General features: G+C 36.9%; 1 protein-coding gene across 4 annotated transcripts; it reads left to right on the top strand.

Annotated features, from left to right (window-relative positions):
• On the top strand, positions 1–27,048 carry TMPO (thymopoietin). Of its 4 annotated transcripts, XM_061125591.1 has the most exons (9): positions 38–996; positions 8,817–8,943; positions 11,076–11,234; positions 16,476–16,573; positions 22,153–22,272; positions 22,372–22,467; positions 22,879–22,989; positions 23,960–24,048; positions 24,806–27,048. In XM_061125591.1, exons 1-9 carry the CDS (start codon positions 718–720, stop codon positions 25,089–25,091), a joined length of 1,365 nt encoding a protein of 454 aa, XP_060981574.1. In that variant the 5' UTR covers positions 38–717; the 3' UTR covers positions 25,092–27,048. The 4 variants fall into 4 exon arrangements, with proteins under 4 accessions (XP_060981573.1, XP_060981576.1, XP_060981575.1 ...); XM_061125592.1 differs by lacking the exons at positions 22,153–22,272; positions 22,372–22,467 and having other exon boundaries at positions 31–996; XM_061125593.1 differs by lacking the exons at positions 22,153–22,272; positions 22,372–22,467; positions 22,879–22,989 and having other exon boundaries at positions 28–996.

Here is a 27,048-nt window from a genome sequence, read left to right as displayed (position 1 = left end):
CGCCTCGCTTCTTTTCTTTCTCTTCAAGGGGGCTAGCGTTTGGGGAGGAAAGGCCGCGGCTATTCTTCGTTGACCTAGGGTCCCGGGATTGAGACAGGCCCTGCCCCCAGGTCCTCGCAGCTGCCCTGAAATTCGGCCCGTTAGCGGCAACCGACACCGGAGAGAAAAACAGCTTCTCCAGCAGGGGGAGGGAGAGGAAACGGCGCACAAAAAGCAGTGCGACTTGTCCCTTACCGCCGTCTAAGAAGGGTGGGGAAAAAAGGAAACAGAAGCGGGCCACGCTCAAGGGCTCCCGCCCGAGCGGCTTTTAAACTGCGTTTCCACCACCTCTCGCAGGGCGCCGCGGCTAATGGAACCCGCGCGAGGCGTCCCGCCAATCACCGCCGCGCTTCCTCCGGCCGCGGGCCAATGGCAGCGCGCCTTCTTGGGGCGTGGGCGAAGAGGCTCCTCTCCTCTGGCCGTGGTGTGTGGGCTGGGGTTGGTGCGGACTCCTGGCTTGGTCGCACTGGGCCGCACTTGTCCTGCAGGGGCTTTTGTGTCCGCCTTTGGCTCGGCTTTGTGTGCGCGGGTTTCCGCTGGGCTTCGAGGCGCCAGTCCCGGCTGGGAGCCGTGAGGCTCGGAGGCGGGAGCGCGGCCCCCCCCCCCCCGGGCGAGGAGCGAGCGCGCCGGCGTGAGCGGAGGGTGTGAGGGCTGCGGGGAAGGGGATTCGCCGCCGAGATGCCGGAGTTCCTGGAAGACCCCTCGGTCCTGACGAAAGAGAAGTTGAAGAGTGAGTTGGTCGCCAACAATGTGACGCTCCCGGCCGGGGAGCAGCGCAAAGACGTGTATGTGCAGCTCTACCTGCAGCACCTCACGGCGCGCAACCGGCCGCCGCTCGCCACCGGCGCCAACAGCAAGGGGCCCCCGGACTTCTCCAGCGACGAGGAGCGCGAGCCTACCCCGGTCCTCGGCTCCGGGGCCGCCGTCGCGGGCCGCAGCCGCGCCGCCGTCGGCAGGGTAAGGACGCCCGGCCGGGGCCACAAAGGCGGGCGTTGAGCAGTGGGCGCCCCCTCGGGCCTCGGCGGCGGGGCAGGCCCCCCACCCGCCCAGGGGGCCGGCCTCTGGGTCTGCGGACGCCCGACTCGGCCTCTTGGCCTCGGGCTCTGAGAGGGGAGGGGCCGGAGCGGAGAGCCCAGAAGTTGGGGCCGCGGGGCGCGCGCGTCTTGGCCGCGGTGTGTCGTGGGGTGTGAAGTTAGCTTTGCTCTCGGGTTGCGCGCGGACAGCTCGGTGTCCCTGCACCCCCGGCCGTCGGGAGCGGGTGGTGAGACCGGGACTTGCCAGTGCTTTTCGAAAAGCCCTGAGGAGGGGTAGCTCGAAACGGCTACAGGTTACGCTCGAGCGTTTTCCCGCTTTATTAACCGAAATGACTAGTGAGCGGGTCTCAGAGCGCTCCCTGGAGGGCAATTTGTGACATGCTGATATCTAACCAAATTTTGAAATAAAGAAATTCCCGCCTTTTTATGTTTCTTTGCATAAGGAAGGCTTTTTGAACGGTTTGTGTTTTTCCTGTTTGGGTTACTCCTTTCTAGCACCAGGCTGTTTTTTGGCGGGGCAGCGTAACTCTAAATTCAGCAAACTTTTAAAAATGTATCTTTGAAAGACTATCAGAGACGCTCAAATATTTCAAAATCCTAGGTACTAAGGGTTTGGTTGTTTTTCCTTTTGGCGTATTTGCATGAAGAAAGGAGAGCCTTTGGAATTAGGAGAAATGTTTATTTCATGACATGCAGCTTTGTCGGTGTTGCAGTTTGAAATATTTAATCCCGAATTCAGATTGGCTCCAGCAAATGCGCATTTTGTTTGGGAATAGTTTGGGTTTTGTTCGGTGGGTTTTTATGTGGTGTTTTGTTAGTATTAACAAGCCTGGTTGTCACTTTAAATCTTAAGAGGATATGGTTAAAACTGATTGGTGTAAAGTACAGTGCTTTGTAAAACATTAAAAGTGAAGTTTGAAGTTGTTGGTACTGATTAAGGACTGCTTCTTTCAAAGTTACTTTAACTTTAGTTTTAAAAAACTTATCCATTGTGTTTTCTGGACTACCCATATAGAAATAAAGGAAAGACACATGTAATAAACACATGTAGATTTAATTAAATCTTAAGCCTGGGCTTTAGAGAAATTGGAAATCTTACGCCTTAAGTCGGTACCTGGCATATGGTAGTGCCAAATAAATATTGGTTTGATAAATAAAAGTTCAATCTCAACTTGTTTCTGATGCCTTGTTTTTGTGGATTTGAAAAAAACCACTGTATTTCAGGAGAAGACATTTATTTTTGAAATAAGGAATATCCCTTACCTGTTTTTCCCCAGCCCCTCAGAAAATGAAAGTAATGTTTAAACTATCTTAGTAAAAATTTGGTTGAAAAATAAAATATTTTCCATGATTTAAAATCAGCACTTTTTAAAATCTTATATAGACTCAGGTTGGTCTTCTGTGCAAAGGTATCGTTCTTTTTTTTTTTTTTAATAATTTTATTTATTTATTATTTGTCTGCACTGGGTCTTAGCTGTGGCACGTGGGATCTAGTTCCCTGACCAGGGACTGAACCCTGGCCCCCTTCATTGGGAGCTTGGAGTCTTAGCCACTGGACCACCAGGGAAGTCCCAAAGGTATCATTCTTGAATCATGGAAGTATTTGGTTGTATGTGTGTGATAGGATTATTTCCTCTTATTCTGATGATGATTTGTTGTCGACAGAAACAACCATCTCAGTTTTTATGTTCTTTCTCCAACTTTAGAAGAGAGTATGTCCCAATCTGACCTGTGTTTGGGGTATAAGAAGATCTGAATGTAAAAATTTTTAATTTCAGTTCAGTTATCCAACATTGTTGAGTTCCTATGATGGGCTCTTAACTACAGGAGTTTGTTTCCTGTAGACCTACCAACCACCGTAATTAATTTCTTGGATTAGCTCAGTAAGTTACCCACTTTATCCAAATTAGTCAGCACAGTGCAAATAAACACACTTCCCAGGTAGCTCAGTGGTAAAGAATCCGCCTGCCAGTTCAGGAAACACAGGAGACTAAGATTCTGTCCCTGGGTGGGGAAGATACCCCTGGAGGAGGAAATGGCAACCCACTTCAATATTCTTGCCTTAAGAATCCCATGGACAGGCTTCCAGGCAGGCTACAGTCCACAGGGTCAAAGAGTCAGAGGCGACTGAGCGCACACACATGCAGATGAACTGAGTGAAGGAAAGTAACTTTTTAAAAGAACCTTTGTCCAGTAATGGTGTTTCTCAATTACTGTTTCAATCCTTATAGAGAACAACTGTATCACAGACATAGCTGTAAGTTTTCCCTACCTTGTGCATTTAAAACTCAGAAATGTGTACCCCGGGTTGGACTCAATGGTATCAGCAACTTGAGAAGGTTAACAGTGGTAGTTGGTTAGCAACATCATTTTCTGTTTTAAAGCACATTAAATAAAAAATGAGTTCTATTTTAACTGAGGAGTCTGGTAGATTTTTTTTTATTAGGCATAGGAAAAGCATTGAATTTATAAGAATACTGTACGCTATTTATAATTGGTATATAAAATTATTCTTTTTTATGCAATATTATTCCTCTTGTATATACAGTGTTTACATTCCAGTCATTGTTAACCCTATGTGTAATTACAATATAGAGTCAGGTGTGTTTTTTTGTTTGTTTTTAATTTTTGGCCCCACCCCACAGCATGTGAGACCTGAGTTCCCCAACCAGGGATCCAGCTGGTACCCCCTGAATTGGAAGGCAGAGTTTTACCTCCTTGACACCCACTGGGGAAGTCCTTAGAGTCACATTTTTTTTTTTTTTAAATATTTATTTTAATTTATTTATTTGGCTGCACTGGGTCTTAGTTGCGGCATGCGGGATCTTCATTGCAGCATGCAGGAAATTTTAATTTCAGCATGTGGGATCTAGTTCCCTGACCAGGCATCAAACCCAGGCCCCTTGCATTGGGAGTTCGAAGTCTTAACCACTGGACCACCAGGGAAGTCCCTAGAGTCACATTTTTAAAAGAATATTTATAACCCAGGAAAAAGCCAAATTTAATGGTGAATTTTTTAACATTTTAAGACAAACATTAATGTGGATTTGGCCAAGGACATAGTGTATACCTTCAATTTAAATATGGGTTTATGAGGAATATGTTTAATTAAAGGAGTTGTTTCATTTCAGCCACTGCCATGAGCAGGTTCACTTGGTGTGATAGGACAGAATGTTTACATGTTCCAAATTTGGTTTTTGTTTTTAGTTTTCTTTTTTCTAAGCTTTCTGTGTCATGCATCTTGACGATAACCAGTATTTTCCAGTGATGGAATTACCGATATTGTCAACAAAAATAAACATTTACAGAGTTGATGGTCTGCCTTTCAGTTCCAGGGTGTAAAACATTGTAGCTATTTGGGATCCAGGAGAGCATGGCATTTTTGAATGGTCTAATCTGTTGAATTATGAATTCTTAACAAATACTTAATGATATGGAGCAGAACAGTGAGGAGTATGTTATATAGTAAATGTTAAATCATAAATGGACCACGTACAGTGAGGTGTTAAGGGTACAGGCTTCTGATTCAGAATCACAGATTCAAATCCCAGGTCTGCCCTTATTCAGATGATCTCAAAGAACAGTGCCTATTAGATGCTCAATTTTCATGTGAAATAGGAATAATCTAATAACTATTTAGATTGAGGATTACATGAGGTTGCATTTGTGAAGGTGTGTAGTGCTCAGCAACTATAGCACATGATAGCTATTACAAATGGGGTTTCTGAATTTTGTTGCCTTTATTTAATACCAGAGCAATACAGTTTTACCATAATACATTCAGAATTGGATGAGGTAAGTTGTGAAAGTGATGCATACAAAGTCTGCTCAGGTGTTAGTATGCAGATTGCTTGAGTTAGCTGAACAATTTTGGGCTTCGGTTTCCTTTCTTGTAAAGTGGAAGTATCTGTCACATAGGATATTTAGGATTCAGTAAGTTGGGCTTCCCTTGTGGCTTAGCTGGTAAAGAATCCACCTGCAATGCAGGGGACCTGGGTTCGATCCCTGGGTTGGGAAGATCCCCTGGAGAAGGGAACACTCCAGTAATATACTCCAGAAGGGAAAGGCTACCCACTCCAGTATTCTGGCCTGGAGAATTCCATGGACTACTAGAGAGTCCATTGGGTCACAAAGAGTTGGACTCAACTGAGCGGCTTTCAGTTTCTTTCAAGTTAATACGTAGGGCACTTAGAACACAATTTGGTATTTAAATGCTCGGTAGAATCTGTTTTATAGAAATAATGTTATGTTAATGCTTCCTGGGTAACTCAGACAGTAAAGCGTCTGCCTACAATGCGGGAGACCCAGGTTCGATCCCTATGTCAGGAAGATCCTCTGGAGAAGGAAATGGTACTCTTGCGTGGAAAATCCCATGAACAGGAGCGTGGTAGGCTACAGTCCATGGGGTCTCAAAGGGTCAGACAGGACTGAGCGACTTCACTTTCACTTTTAAGCATCTTTGCTGGTAATGGTAGAGATTTAAATGAGTGGCTCATTAGGTGATATCAGAGAACTTTTGGATTTTAAAGTTGAAAAAAAAAATTAGAGATCATCTGGTAGAGTTAGGAAGAAACTAGAGACTGGTGCTTGGTATTTTTGAGCAAAGGAAACAGAGATTGCATATTTACTTAAAGGAACAAAGCTCCTTGGAGGCAAAAATCTGTGCAACTAATGATTCCTTCTTCCTGGTTGAAACTGCTGGTTTGATAAACACGTATACTGTGCCACTTGGTAAATATGTATACTCCCAATTTTTATATTCTCATTAAATTTGATATTTCAGAGAATGGCATTACTTTTCTGGAACTTTTTTTCATTAAAAGTAAAGCTCAGGTGCCCTGATATGAACACCTGCACTGTTTGACTTACCTTATGCCAGTTTATTGGCCCCTTACTCCAAATTTCTTTGTACAGTTGTAGTTTTTCACTGTTTTAAGAAAATGTAAGGAAGCTGGTTTCCTGCTTGGATTTGTTAAGGCTTTGTTCTTTTTTAATAAGAAATTGATTTTTTTTTCCCAATTATTTTTATTTGTTGGAGGCTAATTACTTTACAATATTGTAGTGGTTTTTGCCATACATTGACATGAATCAGCCATGGATTTACATGTTTTCCCCATCCTGAACCCCCCTCCCACGCCCCTCCCCACCCCACCCCATCCCTCTGGGTCATCCCAGTGCACCAGCCCCGAGCACTTGTCTCATGCATCCAACCTGGACTGGCGATCTGTTTCACACTTGATAATATACACGTTTCGATGCTGTTCTCTCAGATCATCCCACCCTTGCCTTCTCCCATAGAGTCCAAAAGTCTGTTCTATACATCTGTGTCTCTTTTTCTGTCTTGCATATAGGGTTATCATTACCATCTTTCTAAATGGTAGAAATGCATTTATATGCGCATATATATGCATTAGTATACTGTATTGGTGTTTTTCAGAAATCGATTTTTTTTAAGTAAGTGGCTAATTTCCCCTTTATTGGATGGCACTCAGGTACCTTTTCCTATGTCAGGTACTCTTTAATTTCAGATGCTTGGGTTACGATATGACAGTACTGCTGTTCTGTGTTATCCGCTTAAATGCTACATCCAAAATCACCTGAGCTACACATTAGAATAAAGATTCTCAGGTCCATGATTAGGACTCAGAATGGGGTAAGATTTTTAAAATACGGACAACTCTTCCAAAAGTTCTGAGGTCTTGATAACAGACCAGACTGAAGGACTATTGCTGAAGGAGTTTATCATCTGGAAAAGGTAAAGCGTATGTGCAGATAACTAATAAAAACGAAGTAGTGAATGTGATGAGCACCAAAGACTGAGTTCTTGAGAACCTCAGGCTGCATCCAGACGTAGAAATTCATAGGTATTACGAGAATTTGAACATTCTTGTGGTTGGAGGAATTTTTCTCTACAAGTGATCTATACCTAAAGTATTTGTTACACAATGGAGTTTTTCTTCCCAATCTATTTGGAAAATTCAAGTAGGTTACAGGATTAGGTCTCTTTGTTGTTTTGTTTGTTTGTTTGTTTAAAGCCTTTTGTAAAGAATTCAAGGATTTGATATATAGAACTCTTAGACTCCAGAAAGCTATTTTGACATCAGATGTAGGTTGCTTGAGATTTGAGCTTGGTGATCCTCAGTTCAGTTCAGTTCAGTCGCTCAGTCGTGTCCGACTCTTTGCCACCCCATGAATCGCAGCACGCCAGGCCTCCCTGTCCATCACCAAATCCCAGAGTCCACCCAAACCCATGTCCATCGAGTTGGTGAGGCCATCCAACCATCTCATCCTTTGTTGTCCCCTTCTCCTCCTGCCCTAAATCTTTCCCAGCATCAGGGTCTTTTCCAATGAGTCAGCTCTTCACATCAGGTGGCCAAAGTATTGGAGTTTCAGCTTCAACATCAGTCCTTCCAATGAACACCCAGGCCTGATCTCCTTTAGGATGGACTGGTTGGATCTCCTTGCAGTCCAAGGAACTCTCAAGAGTCTTCTCCAACACCACAGTCCAAAAGCATCAATTCTTCGGTGCTCAGTTTTCTTTATAGTCCAACTCTCACATCCATACATGACTACTGGAAAAACTATAGCCTTGACTAGACAGGCCTTTGTTGACAAAGTAATGTCTCTGCTTTTTAATATGCTGTAGCTTGGTCATAACTTATGCTCTTTATATAAAGTTATTTCGCATTTTTATTTGATTGAAAAGCAAATTCTAGTACATGATCGAGTAATGCCTGGCTTTTCTTCCCCCCTCAGCATCATTGGAAAGTAAACAGCCAATACAACTTTATGATTTTTGCCATTTTGCATAAAATATTTCTAGGATACAGTATTGACTCTTCTGCCTTAAGTAGTAATCTGGACCTACATTGACTTTGATATTTGTGGCCATTATTTAAACAGCCATTTATATTCAGTACTCTGATGCTTTCTGGGATTACTGAGACATTTGTAAAGCTATTTGCCACAACCCTAAAAGGTAACTGAACTTTCACTCCCTTCCCCTGTTTAACCTTGGAAGTTTATTTAGTTTTTTCAGTAAATAATGCTATTCCTTAAATTATTTTAAAAACCACCTTTAAATTTTTTTTCTCGGTGTTTGTTCCACATTTTTCAGCTAGTCTTAGTGAAATGGTCATGTAGATTGTGTGGCAACAAAGCAGTAACAGAGGTGATAGGTACTCATGAAGTCTGATTTCCTTCATGTGTCAAAAAACTGGCTACTAAAGTCACTTGTACAAGAAGAATATCCGTTTGGGCTTCTGAAATTCCAGTATGCTTGTTTAAAAGCAATCATTTTTATACATAACATGATTAAGCCTTTATGGTGAAGTCTTAAAGTTTGCTGGTTTAGACTGTCAACAGTTACTGAAAAGCCAGTAGTAAATTGTTATTTACGAATATCTGAATGAAAATATTCAGACGCAGACTTTTGCTCTTTCGAATTTTTGGTGCCATCACCTCTTCTTAGATAGGTTAACCAAAATTGACTATTTTAACAGTAATAACTAAAACTTGAGTTACTTGCTTGGTTTGTTAGGTTTGTGTAATTATAATTGAACTTACAAAATGCTTTTGAATAATGAGTTGCTTTTAAATCAAATCGCTAAGCCTTATTTTAGTATAAGTCAGCCTGAAGATAAATTTGCATGTTTATTATATGCAGTATTAGTTACATAGTAAATGAAAATTTCTTAATTTGGAGATTTTAATTAGGAATTGATAATTGGACTTTGTTTACAGAAAGCCACAAAGAAAACTGATAAACCCAGACCAGAAGATAAAGATGATCTAGATGTAACAGAGCTCTCTAATGAAGATCTTCTGGATCAGCTTGTGAAATACGGAGTGAACCCTGGTCCTATTGTAGGTAAGCTGATGAAGTTTCATGTATCTTTATGAAGCAGTCCCCCAAATTATTTTCCCCTCTTGTCTAGCAGGTAGAGTTTTTGTTCTAGCGGCCTGTCTGTCATTAATTATTTTTATGACCAGAACTTTAGTTTCCCTAAATATAAATATAGATGGGGGAAATAAAATTAGATAATTGAACTATATAATCTTAACTGTATAATCCTCAAGATTACTCTGTTGAGATGGTTTCGTTTTGTGCACGTATCATATTGCTTGGTGAGATATAATGGGTCTTCTATATAACAGTTGAGGAAAATCTGAGGTAACATAGCAGGCCAGATTAATCCAAATCAATAAGTTAGTGACAGACTTGTTAATATAACTCAAGTTATTCAATTCCCAACATAGTACCCCCTTTTAGTTATCATTAAAAATGAAGTTTAAAAAAAATCTTGTCTTAGTTGTAATTCAAGAAGGATACCTTAAAGAACAAACTGGAGAAAACTTGAAAGTAAATACCCTAGATTTTCATCATTTGGTTATTGTTAAGTCATTAAGTTTGCAAGGCTGATATGCCTTAATTTTGGAGGGTCTTGACAATAAACTCAAGATGAGAAAGTTCTATTTGATCTTCTAAGTTATAAAATTTTGAATACTGTAGATTTGTGAGTTTTTACCAATAGGTGTAGTTGCAGATAAGAATTAATGTATTGCTTCCAAATAGATGATAGTAAGCCTCTTGATATAATTATGAACAATGAATACACTTTTATAATATAAAAGGAGATGCTGGAACCTGTGTGTTGTGTTTCAAACATATTAAATTACATGTTGATGTGCCAGTTATTTGTTTTTTTCCCCAGCTTTATTGAGGTGTAATTGACAAACAGATGTTGTACATATATGGTGTACAGCTTGCTGGTTTAATGTACATTGTGAAATGATCACTGTGATCAAGCTAATTAACATATCTGTCACTTCATATGGTTTTCTTTTATGTGTGTATGTGTGGTGAGAGCGAAGATCTACCTTCTTAGCAAAATTCAAGGATGTGATACAATATTTTTAACTATAGCCCAAGCCACACTTAGATTTCTAGAACTTACTCATCTTGTATAACTGAAAGGTTAAGTATAGCTCTCTATTTCCCCTTCCCCAGCTCTTCATCTTAAGACTGCTTTTATACATAGCATTCTGAGATGCACATTATTTCTAGAAAACATGTTTATCATTTTATTCCTCTTATAGAAATCAGGGAAAGACCTACATTAGTGTAAAACAAAGCATAACTATTTTTGGTTTTAGGTTGTCATTGATGTTTAACTAAATTATTTATAATCAATTTTATTTTGCTATCTAATTGGTATGTAATTTCTGTTTATAACACATTTTCCATAAAAGGTTATTTTTACTGCAGCAGTATATTTAAATATGATTTAACATCTTAAGTTTACTGTATTGTGTGTCAAATATATTGAATTTTTTTAAAACCTGACTTACAGGGCTTTTTCCATAACTGAATGGCCTTTTATAGGCATATTAATCTCTTAGAATTGTGGGATTTAAATCATAATAATTTAGAGTACTGTCTGTTTAATACAAACATGATTTTTCTACAAAGGCAAATACTATGGTGGCGCTAGTGGTAAAGAACCTACCTGCCAGTGCAGGAGATGTGGGTTCATTCCCTGGGTCGGGAAGACCCCCTGAGAAGGAAATGGCAACCCACTGCAGTATTCTTGCCTGGAGAATCCCATGGACAGAGAAGCCTGGTAGGGTGCAGTCCATGGGGTCACAAAAAGTCAGACATGACTAAAGTGACAACACTCACTACATAGTACTAGAGAAATTACACAAAGTTCAAAACTTTTCACTCAGAGATACTCAGTCATACATGGCTCTTCAGTAGTCAGATGTCCTTAAGACCTAAATCAATCTATTGTGTGTCCCATGCTACTAAAAAGAAAAAAACATTGTTATAATCATGTATTAAAATCTCAGGAAAAAAACCTGTTTTAGAAAATATTTTAAGCACTTAAGTTTAGAAGAAGAAACAGTGAAAAGTAACGTTTTAAGTTTCTAAAGATAATGTCTGAGCTGAATCTTAAATAAGACAATACAAGTAATAAAGCAAGTTCTGCCTTAATGCAGGAACAACCAGGAAACTATATGAGAAAAAGCTGTTGAAGCTGAGGGAACAAGGAACAGAATCTAGATCTTCTACTCCTCTGCCAACAATTTCTTCTTCAGTGGAAAATACAAGACAGAATGGAAGTAATGACTCTGACAGATACAGTGACAATGAAGAAGGTAAAATTTTGTGATGTTAATAAACTATATAATCAAAAAAATAAAAAATTTTCAGATTCATCAGATATAATAAACATGAAGATAAATTTTAAATAATATTACCAAGATATATGTAGATTTTGTTCCCATCATTAGTCCTCCAAGTAATTTGATTTAATACCTTTTGTTGAGAATTCTAAGAAACAGAAAAGTACAGATGTCTAATTTTTGTCACATAAAATTGCCAGGTATCCTTATCTTTTTTGCTGCAAGTCTCATCTTTCTAAGAGGAAAAAGTGTTACAAGTAGAGACAGAGTTTCCCGGCTTACCCCTTTCCGAGTAACATCTCCACAGAAGCAAGCTATCATTAACTTGATGCTTATCTTTGCAGCATATTTTTAAATACTTTTTCATATACATCTGTCTGTGGTATTATTTTGTACTTTTTAAAAAATCGGTCTGATATCATGCTAAATCTTGCCGCTTGTTTTTCATTATTCTGTTATATTACTAAAATCTTTTCTTGGTTTAGTACATATGTCTGGTTTATTTCTCATATAGCAGTAGTATTTACATATGGCATGTTTTCTCTGTTCTTTATTGATAAGCATTTAAATTTATAATTCTTGCTAGAAGATCTGATTTCAACACAACTATGGTAAATTTGACATTTTTTTGTGGGCTATTTTAGGGAAAACTGGCCATGGTATATAAATATTTTTCAAGTAGTATGTGAAATAAACAACCTTTTAAAATTTATTATATGACGACTTGACACTTATAAATTTTTAATTCATATGACTTGTTTGTTAACTCATGACTATTTAATGACTCAAATTGCTTATATCTCTATAAGCATGGTCTGTCAGGGCACAATCTGTCAGATTGGTTGTTCTGAGTATGAAATATAGAGTCTTTTCCTTCAGCACCACTATGTTAGCAAAGAGGCAAAGAGTAGAATCAGCTTAAACACAAGTAATGCTTAAACTTCCTGCCTCTTTTGCCTCTACAGGAAAGAAGAAAGAACACAAGAAAGCGAAGTCCACTAGGGATTTTGTTCCTTTTTCTGAACTTCCAACTACTGCCTCTGGTGGATTTTTTCAGGCTATTTCTTTTCCTGAAATCTCCACCCGTCCTCCTCTGGGCAGGACAGAGCACCAGGCAGCTAAGAAAGCACATTCTTCTAAGGGAGACCTACCTAGGGAACCTCTTATTGGCACCACCTTGCCAGACAGGGACCGAAAGTTAGCCTCTGGAGGTTGCTCTGTTCCCTCCAAGTCTAGCCATGATAGATGCTTAGAGAAAAGTTCCTCGTCATCTCCTCAGCATGAACTCGCTGCCATGTTGGTCTCTGCTGCAGCTTCTCCTTCACTGATTAAAGAAACCACCAGTACTTGGTATAAAGACACAGTAGAAAATACTTACTTTGGAGAGAAAAGTGGAACTCAGCCATTATGTACCAAGAGGTCCCATGGTTCAGATCAGTCAGTCCTCTCCAGTGAGAGGAAAGCACTAGAAGAGTCTGAGCAGTCACAAGTAATTTCTCCACCACTCGCTAAGGCAATCCGAGATTATGTCAGTTCTCTATTGGCCCAGGGTGAAAGAGGTAGTTTACCTGGGACTTCTAACTCTACACCCCTTCTCGATGTAGAAAATACATGGAAGAGAATTGGTGCACCTAATGTTCGAGAAACTGAATCCCTGTCTCCTCCACGAAAATTGCCGAGATTCAGTGAAAAGTCAGTAGAGGGAAAGGATTCAGGTTCCTTTGTGGCATTTCAAAACACACCTGGGTCTGAACTGATGTCTTCTGCAAAAACCGTTGTTTCTCAGTCACTCGCTACTTTAGGCATAGAAATGTCTAAGCAATCACAGCATGATAAAATAGATGCCCCCGAACTATCTTTTCCTTTCCATGAATCTATTTTAAAAGTAATTGAAGAGGAGTGGCAGCAAATTGATAGGCAGCTGCCTTCATTGGCATGCAAGTATCCAATTTCTTCTAGAGAGGCAACACAGATATTATCAGTTCCAAAAGTAGATGATGAAATCCTAGAGTTTATTTCTCAGGCCACTCCACCAGCAGGTATTCAGGCAGCTTCCACTGAGTCCTGTGATAAACAGTTGGACTTAGCACTTTGTAGAACCTATGAAGCTGCAGCATCAGCATTGCATGTTGCAACCCACACTGCCTTTGTAGTTCGGGCTCTGCAAGCAGACATGAGTCAGGCTGCACAGATTCTTAGCTCAGATCCTAGTTGCACGCACCAAGCACTTGGATTGCTAAGCAGAGCATTTGATGCAGCCTCATTCCTTTGTGAAGCTGCCTTTGATGAGGTAAAGATGGCTGCCCATACCATGGGATCTTCCACTTTAGGCCGCCGCCATCTCTGGCTAAAGGATTGCAAAATGAATCCAGCTTCTAAGAATAAGCTAGCTGTTGCTCCCTTTAAAGGTGGAACATTATTTGGAAGAGAAGTACTCAAAGTAATTAAAAAGCGTGGAAATAAACACTAGTAAAATTAAGAATAAAGATATCTATGTAATCTTTAATATGGGGAATGGCAGCTTTTCTAGGAATTTGAAATACTTTTATGCCAAAGTGTCAAACTTCTACTAGTTAAATTGCACTATAAAAGTAATTGCCTACATATAACTGCCTTTTTTAAAAAAGTTGCATAGATAGAAAGCCTGAGACTAACAATTTAAAGCTTTTCTAGATCATATTTTTTTCTCAAATAGTTGTTCCTATTTTAAGATTTTCCTACAGCTCTTTAAGAAAATTCCATTAACTAGATTATAAGTTGAGTCTTCATGGTTTAAATATTACTAAATATCTCTTTGCTTTCCAGAACTTATATTTTCTACATATTTTCCCTTCTCACTTGTGTTGTTTTTGCTGATGTCTACAGTATTGTTCATAATATTCCAAATCAGTGCAACTCAAAGTGCCAGTCTACAAACTGTTACTTATCCACAGATAAGATGAGCGTGTACCAGAGTTTGAATCTAGACCAATGACAGGATTTATTTTTGAGGTAAACTTTTATTGAGAGAGAAAGACAGTGTGCTGACTTAAATTCCGGTGCAAACGCCTCATTTTTTCGTGGACTGGCAGCACACAGTTGGTAGACCACACTTTGAGAAATGCTGCTCTAGACCATAGGATTCTGGGATACTGCAGTCTCAGCATAACTGTGAAACTATAGTCAGATGAATTAAGAAAGATGGAACTCCTAAGGTGTGTAGTAATTCATGGATGATTTGGCTTAATCTAAGCTAAATTTTCAAAGCAAATTTATTAGTTTTTTTTGAGTTATAAGAAATCATACTGTATACCAGTTTCTATGTGTCAATATAAAGCAGTATATTATTCTTTGTTTTCATTTCTATGATTGTAAGATGAGAGACTCTAATTGTAGAGGCACTTGATTATTGAATTTCTTTGTATTTTTACGGAAAATAGTAGATTAAATATAAGCAAAATACAGTCTCTTGGGACTTACAGCTATTCCTATATTCTTAGACTAACCTGTCCATCTTTGCAGCTTTCTGGGAGTAATTTTGTTATTTGTCTTTTGAAATGTACATGTATACATGTACCTACTAAGTACTCTGTGATTTTTTTAAATGTGTAACTGTAGAATGCTTCTGCAAATTCAATAAAGTTGTTAAATTGGAACAGTTTTGTGTGGTCTCCACAAACATGTTGTATGTGTGTTTTATTCTTGGAGTTGCAGCAAGCTAGATATTTGTGGATGAACATGCCTTTTCCATTTCCTCATAGAAACTCACCTCACATTCCAATGGTATAGCTGAAAATATTCAGATTATTTTTTTTTTTCTATTTGAGGACCATGGGTGTTTTTTTTTTTTTTTTTTTTTTTTTGATTGAAGTATAGTTCATGAGGATCATGGGTTTTTTTTTTCAGCTATTGAAATTTAAGTTTGTGAGAGAAATTAGTCTGTAACCAGATAACTAGTTTGTGTAACCAATTTCTGTAACTACTATCGGGTTCTTTACTTCGTGCTTTCTAATTCTTAAGATTCTGAGTTAACAGAGAAAAGACTTTGTTAAGGATTGTCCCATAGATAATAGAGCCGTTAATAGAATTACTAGGAAGTGGGGGATGGAGTTGATGCCTTAATCCAAATAAGGATTGAACTATCTGAACTGACATGGTAAAGGAAAAATCACTGTTTATATTTGGGAAACTTGCATGTAGACTGGAGTGACTAGTACTAGTCTAGATAGTTAGCAAGCCACATAATTGTCTTGACTATTTTTTAGCAAAACCATTGACTTCATGAAAACTAAGCTTTTAAGCATTGACTCCATTTCTGTCTCTGATAAGAAAGTAATTAACTTTTTGTTAATAGAAGTGACAACATTAATTTTGTCATACTGAGGAATGGCCACAAAAATATGGAAGCTAACTAAAATTTTTATCAGTCTCTTGAAAAATCTAGCCCCTCAAATGGTGGTAAAATCAAGACTAGGAGAATGGAATTTTGAGCCATATAAAAGATACATGTGTTTGAGTTGTTATGGTAGTAACCATCATGGTGATATGCTTAGTAACATATATACACTAGCTTCTCTTCAAAGAAATGTTACTTTATTATGGAAAGAAGAAGTGACCTGTGATTGGTTGTACTTTTCTGTGAACAACATAGCTCCTTGAGAAAAAAAAAAAAGTCATGTCTGACTCTTTGCCACCCCATGGACTGTAGCCTACCAGGCTCCTCCGTCCATGGGATTTTCCAGGCAAGAATGCTGTGTTAGCGGCTTGATACCATACAAGTTTTTCTCATTTTTCAAATTCTTTATAGCATCTTCCCTTCCATATTCTAAATTTTAATTTAAAAACCTTTGTATAGTAATAATGCACTGCATCGAAACAAATGGTAACTATGCGTTTTAATGTCCTTTTCTCACTTCTAAATTGTTTTCAGTGAAAAGCCTCTGGAATTTTACATTGTTTCAGGCTGTTAGTCACAGAGGGGAAAAAAGAGTAAATAGGAAGAAGTGGTGATCATATTATGGAGTGGATGACATCAAAATGGAATAAAATAAGAATGAGAAAGAAAAGTTTTTAAAGACAGATTTTGCAGTTAACCAGTTTGGGTCTATTGAGATAATACCAATAGACTTGTTTTACATATCAGTGAAACTAAAAACCAGGGTTCCAAATAATGTTAGGATGACACAGTTTATGATCTACTTCAGAGAGTAACGGTTTCTCCAATGTTATTTCCAGACTCTAAAATAGAGCTCAAGCTTGAGAAGAGAGAACCACTAAAAGGCAGAGCAAAGACTCCGGTAACACTCAAGCAAAGAAGAGTTGAGCACAATCAGGTATCTTTAGCTTTATGATCACTGTATTCAGGTGTAAGTAATCTGCTACAACACTCATTTGGCTGTGTCCCTGCCTGTAGTTAATAGTTGACACCCAGGATCCAGCACATTCAGTAATAAAGTGTTCATTAAATGACTCTGAAAATCTAAACTTTGTGTGTTCTGGCGTAGTGTATCCTGTGTTTGCTGCTAAAGCCAAGTGTTTAGTAAATGTCTCATTTGTGTTTGATTCTGTGCTAAGCGTGGGTCAAGCCAGTCATGTTGCTTTAAGTCACACATCCTCAGTGGAAGTGTTACTGATTTCTTAAGCCATGTGTCTCTTAGTTTGATGTAGTTAGGTTGAATTTCAGAACTGTTTGTTAGCAACGAGCTTAGTGACTGTATGGACAATGTATAGAACTTTGAATGAAAGAAGATGTTGTTTAATACTGAACAAAGACTGGAATAAATATTTTGTCCTCTTATCTGTTATTGCCAGGAAAGAGCTGCAAGGGCACACTGAAGAATAAGGAAATAACAAAGAGAAACTAGGAAGATCTGGTGACGAGCACCGAAATAGACAGACATGGGGAACTTTGGTCCAGTTAATGTAGCAAGATGGTTTAGTGCTAACAGGAATGCATTGACTTGTCAAATACCGGGTTAAAAGAGGTTGAGGTTGGGAGGATGGTATTGAATATGGTTCAAGGGGTAATTGTTTGACTTGAAGAATCTAAATCAAAGGACAGGATAGATAGTGAAAGGAGAGTAAATTTAGGAGATGGCAGGCAGGATTTAGATGATGGCTTTATTATACAAAATTTAAATTGTATAGAAAAGTAGAGGAAAGAGTGTATTGACCATTCGCAGAACCTCAACAGTTAACATTTTACCAGTTTTATCTTCATCTGCACCCTGCAGCATTTTTAGTTTTTTTGGTTTTGTTGTTTGTTGCTGAAGTGTATTAAAATAAATCTCCAACCACCTCTCATTTCACACATTAAAATGTCAGTATTTCAGTATATATCTCTCAAAGATAATAGCTAGATTTTATTTTTATTTGGAATGATAGTGGCATTGTGTGTGTGTGTGTGTGTGTGTGTAAATCATTCCTTCATATCTGTTCAAAGCTCTATACATTCTTCATACAATCACCTCCAGTTTCAGAAGTGTCTCTTTTGTGATTGAATTACTCGAATCAGGTTGCATACAAACTCCACATATCACTCGGTGTTTTGGGGTTTGTCTGAAGTCTGTAGCTATTTCCGCTCTAACTGTTTTCCCTCCCTCCATTTGGTGCTGAAACTAGATTAGTTCTCTACAGAGTTTCTCACTTTGTGGATTTGGCAGATTGCTTCTTCAAGAGCCATTCTTTTATGCCCTGTATTTCCAGTAGACTGGGAGTTAGACTTTTAGTGGGGCTATGCAATAGACCTTTCTGTAATGATGGAAATGTTTTATATCTGCCGTTCATTAAGTAGCCACTAGCCACAACTAATACTTGGGATGTGACTTGTGTTTTTACCTATAAAACTAGAATTCCTTTATAAAGAACTTCCCTTTGTGAATTGCTTAGTTACTTTGAAATAAAATTCATGTAGTAGAGCCAGGATAACTGCTTACATGCCTTTTATTTGCCTGTTTTCAAGTTAAGTGCCCTAGTCATTTTGAAAGGTGATCAATAATATATTTTTACTTGTATGGCTTTTATATATTTGATATATGATCAATTGCAGTCATTATGTTTTTCATGTTCAAATCATGCCATCCGTAGCTGCTGGGAATTACTGAGTTGGTTTCTCTCTTTTATTGACCCCATTTGTCTTTGATAATTTCTTGTTTTCTGGCACAGTAAGAAGTCCTGGGCTCATATATATTTCCTGCCTCTTATAAGTCAGTCATTTTTTCCAAAGAATTCCTAATCCTATTAGTGGAAAATATTATTTGGAACCTACCTACAGCCTGGATGCCAGGGAGTTCTTTGCTGTTGGATTGTCATTGTTCTGGGCTTTCTCAGTGAGTAGAGCTCTTTGCGACCCCGTAGACTGTTGCCTGCCAGGCTCCTCTGTCCATGGAATTCTCCAGGCACGAATACTCAGGTGGATAACCATTCTTCCCGACCCAGAGGTCGAACCCAGGTCTGCTGCGTTGCAGGAAGATTCTTTACTGTCTGAGCCACTAGGGACGCCTGAGTAGAGCTAGGAATACTTATTTTTAAGAAAGAGAAAATAGGTCATGAATTTCTCAAGTTTATGAATGTAGGCTATTTTCTAGGTCTTCAATTTCTGACTCTCTTCTCTTACGCTCTGAGTATCTTGGTTCTTAATAGCTTCTTATGTAATCTTCACTATGTTTCTAAATAACAGTATTTACTACTAATAGTAAAACTGCTAATTACAGTTTCAGATTGGGGGCAGTTTTCCTTATGCCAAGGATATAAAATCAAAATACTATGCTTAAAGTCACTTGAAAGAATTTTTTTCTCCTTTTATGTTTATTTTTAATTATTGAGAATATATGTGGGCAAAAGAAGAGTCAGAAATCTGGCTTCTATCTTTGTTCCTTCTATTCATAGGTTACTATTTCTATTAAATTCTGGTTTATATTCTGTTTTCTTTTTTAAAATACAGGTAAATAATACATTTATCTCTTTATTATTATTGCACTCACCTCCTTATAAAGAAGACAGCCTACACTGCACATTTCTGTCTTTCTGTTTTTAATCTGCACACATATCCTGGGGAATCACTTCATAACAGGATATAGTAGAGCCATCCTCCTCATTGCTTTGTACCACTGCATGGTATTGGATTTTATGGATTTACTGTAATTTGTTCAGTCACCAACTTTCATTTTGGTGGATATTGAATTGTTTTCAGTTATGTGGTGTTCTGAATAATGAGAAGGTGAACCAACGAACAGCCTTTTTACATGTGTTGTTTCTTGTTTTAGTCAGTTTATGAAATCTTACAAGTGAAATTACTGGGCAATTTTTCTACATGTTAGTAAATTTTCCTGTGTAAAAGTGGAAGCATTTTCCATTCCCACAAGTACTGTATGGGAGTATCTTTCTCTCCTGGAGGAATATGGTGCCATTTTTGCTTTGTTTTTTTGATGTTAATATGAGTAACTATATTGGTCATGTTTTACCTAAATCAGTAGTTCTTAGTAAGGTGGATTTTAATTATCCTGGTTATCTTTTTTATAAACTAGTTATAAGTTTGTTTAGAGCTTGTATTTTCACTGAGAGGGATTTATATAGCCTCCTTTAATAACCTAGTTCCTGCATACTCATGTGCCTCAACTACCTAATGTCTTCTGAATAACTTTTTACCTGGTAGATTTTTTTGTTTGTTTCTTCCTCCTGTTGTCTCCATGATAAATTGACCACTTTCTAGAAAATATCTTGCTGTACATAGATGACATTACAATTCTTACTTTGACCACAGAGCATATACCAGTCACAGTAACTACTAATTTTACATAACAATGAGTTTTTTTTTTCAGTCAGTAATCATTTGGTCCATCTTACTTGAAGTAGTTATAATACTGAATGTATACTTCTGAAAGTCACTTGTTTCGTAGTGGATTCTGGTAGAAAAAAATTTTCTTCAGTCTTCAGGGTATCTTTTCTGGTTGTGTGAAAGATAGTTTTCTGTGAAGATGATTACTTCTAAATTAGATAGTGATAGTCAAGAACTAATAAAAATTGGTTGACAGTCCTCAAGCAGAGAACTTAATAAACCTGATCCAGAGAAAGCATAAATGATTTATAGTGAAGAATGTCCTTCCTTTCCCTGTTGCCAGCCATTCCCACAGGCAACCAGTAAGTTTCTTGTGTTTTCTTCCAGGGAAGAAAATTTAAAAATCTCTAAATGGAACTTGGCCTTTACTGTCAAAGATAACTAATTTTTAAAATGTAAACTTTTTTTGGTATAAACTGTAATAGTTTCAGTAGATGTTTGGTACAATTTTGATGAGATTATTTCAGTTATTTATTCAGAATAAAACAAATGGAAAGTCCTGGAATTTGGTAAATAACCAGTTTTAAGGGAAAAGGATGTTTCTTCACCCATTTACCTTCATGATTATAGGTAAAATATTTGGTCTTTTTAAAGTACTCTTATTTTGTTGGCCTTGAGCAGTTAATTGATTATTAAAGAGGTAGCAGTGTTGGATTTAGTTTGAAAAAAATACTTGACTTTGAAATGCATAATAAGTCAGTTACATGTCTTAAACCAGTTATTCTCAACCCTGGCTGCAGATTAGAATCCCTTTGGAGCTACAAAATTTTGTTAAACCCAGGCCACTCTAGAATTCTGACTTAATTGGTCAAAGATGGGGTTGGGGCATTTGGTGTTTTTTAAAAGCTTCCTAGATGATACTGTGCCACCAGGATTGAGAACCTCAGATTAAAACTAGTGTTCCATGCTACTCAGATAATCAGAAATTTTAACTATTAAGAAGCATCTATGGACAGAGGAGCCTGACAGGATACAGTCCATGGGGTCATAAAGAGTCAGACACGACTGAGCGACTGAGCACGCACACACATTATAGAGGTGTGTCATTTGTTTACAGATTTATCTTTTGACTGACATTGTTTACATTCAGCAGATTTTTCCTATTGATAATAGGAAAAGAAACCCAAAGATTCAGATTATGAGTCAAAGGGGAAAAGCTTATAAAGTCAGTTCCAAATAGAGATAAATATAAAACCAGGTGTGTGAGACAAAGTGTGTACCTTGTGGTGTTTTGGTAGTAATGCTTCCAGCCAAATGAACTTACTTACTGGATGACTGTTCTTGTCTCAAGATAAGAGTAAGATATATTTCTGTCTTTAAAATTAGTAGACACTAACTTGGATATAAAAACATCAGTTATCTATATAAAATATTAGCTTGAAAGCAAAAGTGACAATTTAGGCATATTCTAATATAACTAATCATTTATGGGCATCCCCTAGTTAAAAGAATTTAGAAGAATCCTCTGGTAATAGAGGTTTCAAAGTTGAATAAGTTGATACTTGAAATGTAGACTCTGAAACCTTACTCCAGAGCTACTGAATCAGAATCTACATTTTAACAAAAACTTCAAGTAGGGGCACTAATCTAGTGCTTTTCACATGATTCTATTTAGATAGTCCTAACCACTCAATAAGACTAATGTTTAACCTGTTCGAACAACTATAAAATTTATATATTTTTTAAAAGGAAACTAACTTATTATATATAACAAATGACTTTCTTACAAGTCGTGATCAGCCTGCTTTTTGGTTTAGACAGCCAGAGATGCAGCTATGATACTGGAGCCATATAGCGAACAAGTCACAAAAGGAGCCAGTGATAAATTGATGTGTTCCCCCCCACTTTTATTATAATATGTGAGCTCCTATAGTTGGGCTCTACCATATATTCAGTGTTTTCTGGTGCCTGCATATCTGTTCAGTCATTATGTTTAGTGATACTTGGAAGGCAGAGCATTATTTTCAAATGCTGGCATTTAGAAACGCTAATGGATTCTTAGTGTGCTAATATGGCCATCATTATTAAGGTTTTGATATTAGAATATGACTTTTTAATGTGTCGATGCTTGAATAGAGCTATTCTCAAGCTGGAGTAACTGAGACTGAATGGACAAGTGGATCTTCAAAAGGCGGACCTCTACAGGCATTAACTAGGGAATCTACAAGAGGGTCAAGAAGAACTCCGAGGAAAAGGGTGATGCAAGGCTTACTGCCTAGAACTGGGTTTTCAGATTGGTAGGGTCCTAGTGGTTATTTTATATTTATTGTTTTTATTTTGTTTTCAAACTAACAGGTGGAAACTTCAGAACATTTTCGTATAGATGGTGCAATAATTTCAGAGAGTACTCCCATAGCTGAAACTATAATGGCTTCAAGCAACGAAACCTTAGTAAATATGTTTCATAATATACAAGTGTTATTCTTTGTAAATTACCCTTTAATTAGAATTGGGGAGGTGGTAAATTTTGACAAACTTCAAACTTAAATATCTTTAAGCATATTTTAAATTCATTTCCCCGATATAATTCTGAATTTTAGAATTTTTCAACATAGCCACTTAAATATATATATAATTCATTGTGCAAGAATCCTTAGTGTTATAAGGATACTTTTTTGCTAATGTGTTTAAAGAATGATAAGGCTTCCTTCACATATGAAACACTGAATAATTATTTTTAGGTTCTTATGCCTAAATTTTTATTAAGGGAAAGTTTCAAATATTACAAAAATCGACTTTCTTTTAACGTTGTCTTTGTTTTGTTTGGATAATTCTGAGTCTGAATAATTTGAATCTTGGCAGGTTGTCAATAGGGTGACTGGAAATTTCAAGCATGCAGCTCCTATTCTGCCAATCACTGAATTCTCAGACATACCCAGAAGAACACCAAAGAAACCATTGACAAGAGCTGAAGTAAATGAATACAATTTAGATCGATGCTATCATTGATCTTTTAATGAAGAAATATTTATATTTGTTTTTTGGAGTGGGAGGGAGCAGAGCTTTCTTAATTGGGTGGGGTGTGTGTCTATATGTGTGCATATATTATCTTGAAGGCATACTTTATTAGTGACAGTGAAAAGTAACTAATAGAGTATGACATGCTAATACTATCCTCTTGCTACTATGTGCCTCTTTAAGTTCCATTTCTCAAGGGAGTGGTTATTTCTGTGCTGCTTCTAATATGTCCTCTTTGTTAAAATGGATCTGAGCTGAAAGTGTTACTTGGGCTATGGGGGAAGCTATACTATCTTTCATTGAAAGGTCGGGTAATGGGACTACAGTGCCTTTGTTTAATACTTGAATTAACTCTTATAAAATTAAGCTTTAATGTACTAACTGCATGATATAATAATTTTAATGATTCTTCATCAAAGATTGTTTTGATCTGGGCATAACGGTACTTTAGCAAAGCAATTGGGTTGTTTAAAAAATTATTTTGTTTCTTAAGTTAGAAAGATTGGATTGACTGTAGTTAAAAGCATGTACTAAAATTTGTTAAAAGATCTATCTTAATTTTATATGTTCTATATTTGATTATTTGTTTTATTACAAAATTAACAGGAAGAAACAATATACATTTAATGCTAATGAAAAGCATCAGAGGGAACTTAACACTGCCATATTAGCTGTTGAATTTTATTTTTTTGTTTTTGAATGTGTGATCCCCATTACAACATAAACATATCTTCACATTGAGGAAATTTGAAGAGAGCTTTGGAAATGCATGGATAATTAAGCAATAATGAATTTATAAATGGCAGTTGTAAAAGTTGAATAGATTTAAGTCCATTCTGTTCTCTGTAACTTCTGTTTAAAATTATGTTCTAATCATTGTGCATTTACACTAAATTTTAACTTGTGGTTGTTTGTTTCTTAATAGGTGGGAGAAAAGACAGAGGAAAGAAGAATAGAAAGGGATATTCTTAAGGAAATGTTTCCCTTTGAAGCAGCTACACCAACAGGAATTAGGTATTTACATACACTGAAACAAGTATATAATGTATTCTATTAGGGCATTTTTATTTATTTGTTCCCACTTTTATTGAAGTATATTTGACACGTTAAAATTGTATAAATTTAGGGTGTACAACATAATTATTTTATATATTCATATATAATCGGAATTTTAGTTCTTCACAAAATTATTGTGCCTCTATTCTCAGAAGTAAAATGTTTTTCCTGGGAGCTCTTTAATTCTTCTAAGCACTAACTGGTTCGTAGTCTGAAAAGTTGAGTCAATTCCAAAATTAAATTTGTTAAGCTGAAGGGTTATCAGTAAATCAGTTCACGTATTATTTAATTCTTATTTTTAAATCTAAACTGAAAGCCAACAAGAAGGAAATCAGTTTTATTCCTGAGTGTTTCTCCTTACTTACTAATTGAAGAGACTGCTTTTAGATATCTGTTGGATTATTTCCTCACAGGGGAATCACAACAAAACTACCTTTATTTTTTTCCTCTTAATCTCGTAAATATATTAGCTCTGAAAAACCTTTAAAAAGACAAATTTAGTGACTATTTATAATCTGAATAATTATTTTCTAATAAAGCATATGAATCTAAATGGGAAATGTATAGAAGTTTTAAATAGGTCAACTGATGACAGTTTTTTACTGTTACCTCAAAGACTGTGTTTGGAATTAGGAGTGATAATGACATTTTATATTATTTAGGTCATAACTTTATCTAATATTTATTTTTCTCTTCCTCCTTTCACTCCCAACAGTGCTAGTTGCCGCAGACCAATCAAAGGGGCTGCTGGCCGGCCATTAGAACTCAGTGATTTCAGGATGGAGGAATCTTACTCATCTAAATATATTCCTAAGTATGTTCCCTTGGCAGATGTCAAGTCAGAAAAGACAAAAAAGGGACGCTCCATTCCCATGTGGATAAAAATTGTGCTCTTTGTTGTTGTGGCCGGTTTTTTGTTTCTGGTCTATCAAGCCATGGAAACCAATCAAGGAAATCCATTCTATAAGTTTCTATCTAATAACTCTAAAAAAGTCAACTGAATGAAATGTCTTTGGCACATTCAACTTGGTCTCCTATTTTTAATAACTGTATCAAAAAAGCATTTGTGTACACTTGTTGACTCAAGAACAAAAAAAATGTGATTTCACCTCAATAAATGTAGTATTCCATTGAAAGCAAGCAAGATATATAAATGGACTTCATTTAATGTTTTGGAACTTTGGACTAGTAGGAGATCACTTCGTGCCATATGAATAACCTTTTTTAGCTCTGGAACTTTTTTGTAGGCTTTATTTTTTTAATGTGGACATCTTTATTTCTTTTTTGAGAAAAATGTATATTGTTTTTGTGTATTTGGGAAACAAGAAGGGCAAAACATGGCAGTATAATGTGAAGCTACACATTTAAATACTTTGAATTCTTACAGAAAAGATTTTAAGAACTACTCTCTACTGAATAAAAACTAGAGATATGGGAAATGTGAGATTCAGTAAGAGAAAAAGTAACTTGGGATTCTACTTTTTGTAACTGCAACAAAGTTTGATGGTGTTTATGGGGGAAAGTACCAGGATAATCTCTTCTGTAACCTTTCTTAATAGTAATGTGTTTGTTGTAGCCCTATTGTACTCACTTTTTAAAAGATAACTAGTATCATGAATGTCCTACTTCAGTAAGACCCATTTAAATGACATTGATTTTAGCAGGAGTCTGTCAGTGCAACATATGTGTGTTCTAGAGAACTGTTAGCTGGCTGTACATGTTTTTAAAGACTGTTTGGCTAGCTATAAGGCTATAATTGGAAACTTGTACTTTTTATTTACAGGACGTTTATTCTATCAATCCAGTTTGTTTACCAAAATACTTTTTAGATAAATAAGTGTGTGTGTGTGTGTGTGTGTGTGTGTGTGTTTAGAAGTTAGAAATTTTAAACAGCAGTCTTAGTTTCCATTTGGATTCATTACTGAATTATCTTCTGTTACCAAAAACAAATTTTGCCAAGGTTTTTTGCCCTATATTTCCCAACATAATTTGATTTGAAAGTGCAAAAAGGATGTGCTTTTAAGCTACATTGCAAACTTTCCTTGGATACACAGTAGTTAACACATAAATTTATAAACTCTGAAATTAAGGCGGGCATTATGATTTTTGTTTACTCTTGAAATGGTTAATTTTATCCTTGTGGTTGATTTATTTTTTTAGCTAAAACTTACCTCATGTATAACTTTGGTAAAGTAGTGGGTAATTGAAATTTCTATAGAATGAAGTAAAACAAAAATTTTGACTTAATCATTTGTTTCAACTTTACAGTCATTGACAATAAAGCACATTAAAAATGTAAGTTATTTTTAAATATCATCTGAAATAGATACTTTTTAAAAAGAAAAAGCTGAAGATGTATATTTAGATCAGCACACAATTTTGATTTGCATCAGCCCTTGTGTGACATTTAGCTTTTAGATATTTTGTAGACATTTTCCACTTACTTTGCAATTGACCAGGAACATTTGCAGGTCTGGTCTCTGCAAAGGCAGTGGGAAACTTACTCTTAGGTGAGAAATGCTTGCCTCTCCAAGTAAAAGTATTTTGAGATGAGCCACAGAGGGAGTACGTTTTATTCAGCGTTGCCTCTATACAGTAATAGCAGTCTACTTTTACTTACTTTGTTTGTAAACTATGTTTCCCATCTTTTGTTTATAATTAGAAATTGTGAGAAGCTGCATTTAATGTTCAGAAATGTGGGAGGATAAATCAGACTTAACATGTATGTGAGATCAGTTTTCTAGTAGAAAAGGTATGGTCCAAACTAGCAAAAGTAGGACTGGGTAAAACATGTAGTCTTTTTTTTTTTTTATGTGTACTTGGTCTTTTGTCTGTGTCTGTTTAATTCCACTAGAATAAATGTGTCCTTGATGTAAATGCAAAGCATTTCTTCCTGATTAAAATTGTAGATGTAGACTTTACAGTATAATTCAATAATAAAAAAGTAATTAACCTCTA

The sequence above is a fragment of the Dama dama genome, chromosome 22 (assembly GCF_033118175.1).
Source record: "Dama dama isolate Ldn47 chromosome 22, ASM3311817v1, whole genome shotgun sequence".
Classification (NCBI taxonomy): domain Eukaryota; kingdom Metazoa; phylum Chordata; class Mammalia; order Artiodactyla; family Cervidae; genus Dama; species Dama dama.
The sequence above is the reverse complement of the archived record's forward strand: the minus strand, read 5'-3'. Positions and strand labels throughout refer to the sequence as shown.

Excerpts from the sequence above, each read along its gene's own strand:
- TMPO (XM_061125590.1), top strand. The coding sequence starts at position 718 with ATGCCGGAGTTCCTGGAAGACCCCTCGGTCCTGACGAAAGAGAAGTTG. Across the intron at positions 997-8,816 it reads GCCGCGCCGCCGTCGGCAGG|AAAGCCACAAAGAAAACTGA; the intron begins GTAAGGACGCCC and ends CTTTGTTTACAG. Across the intron at positions 11,235-12,226 it reads ATACAGTGACAATGAAGAAG|GAAAGAAGAAAGAACACAAG; the intron begins GTAAAATTTTGT and ends TTGCCTCTACAG.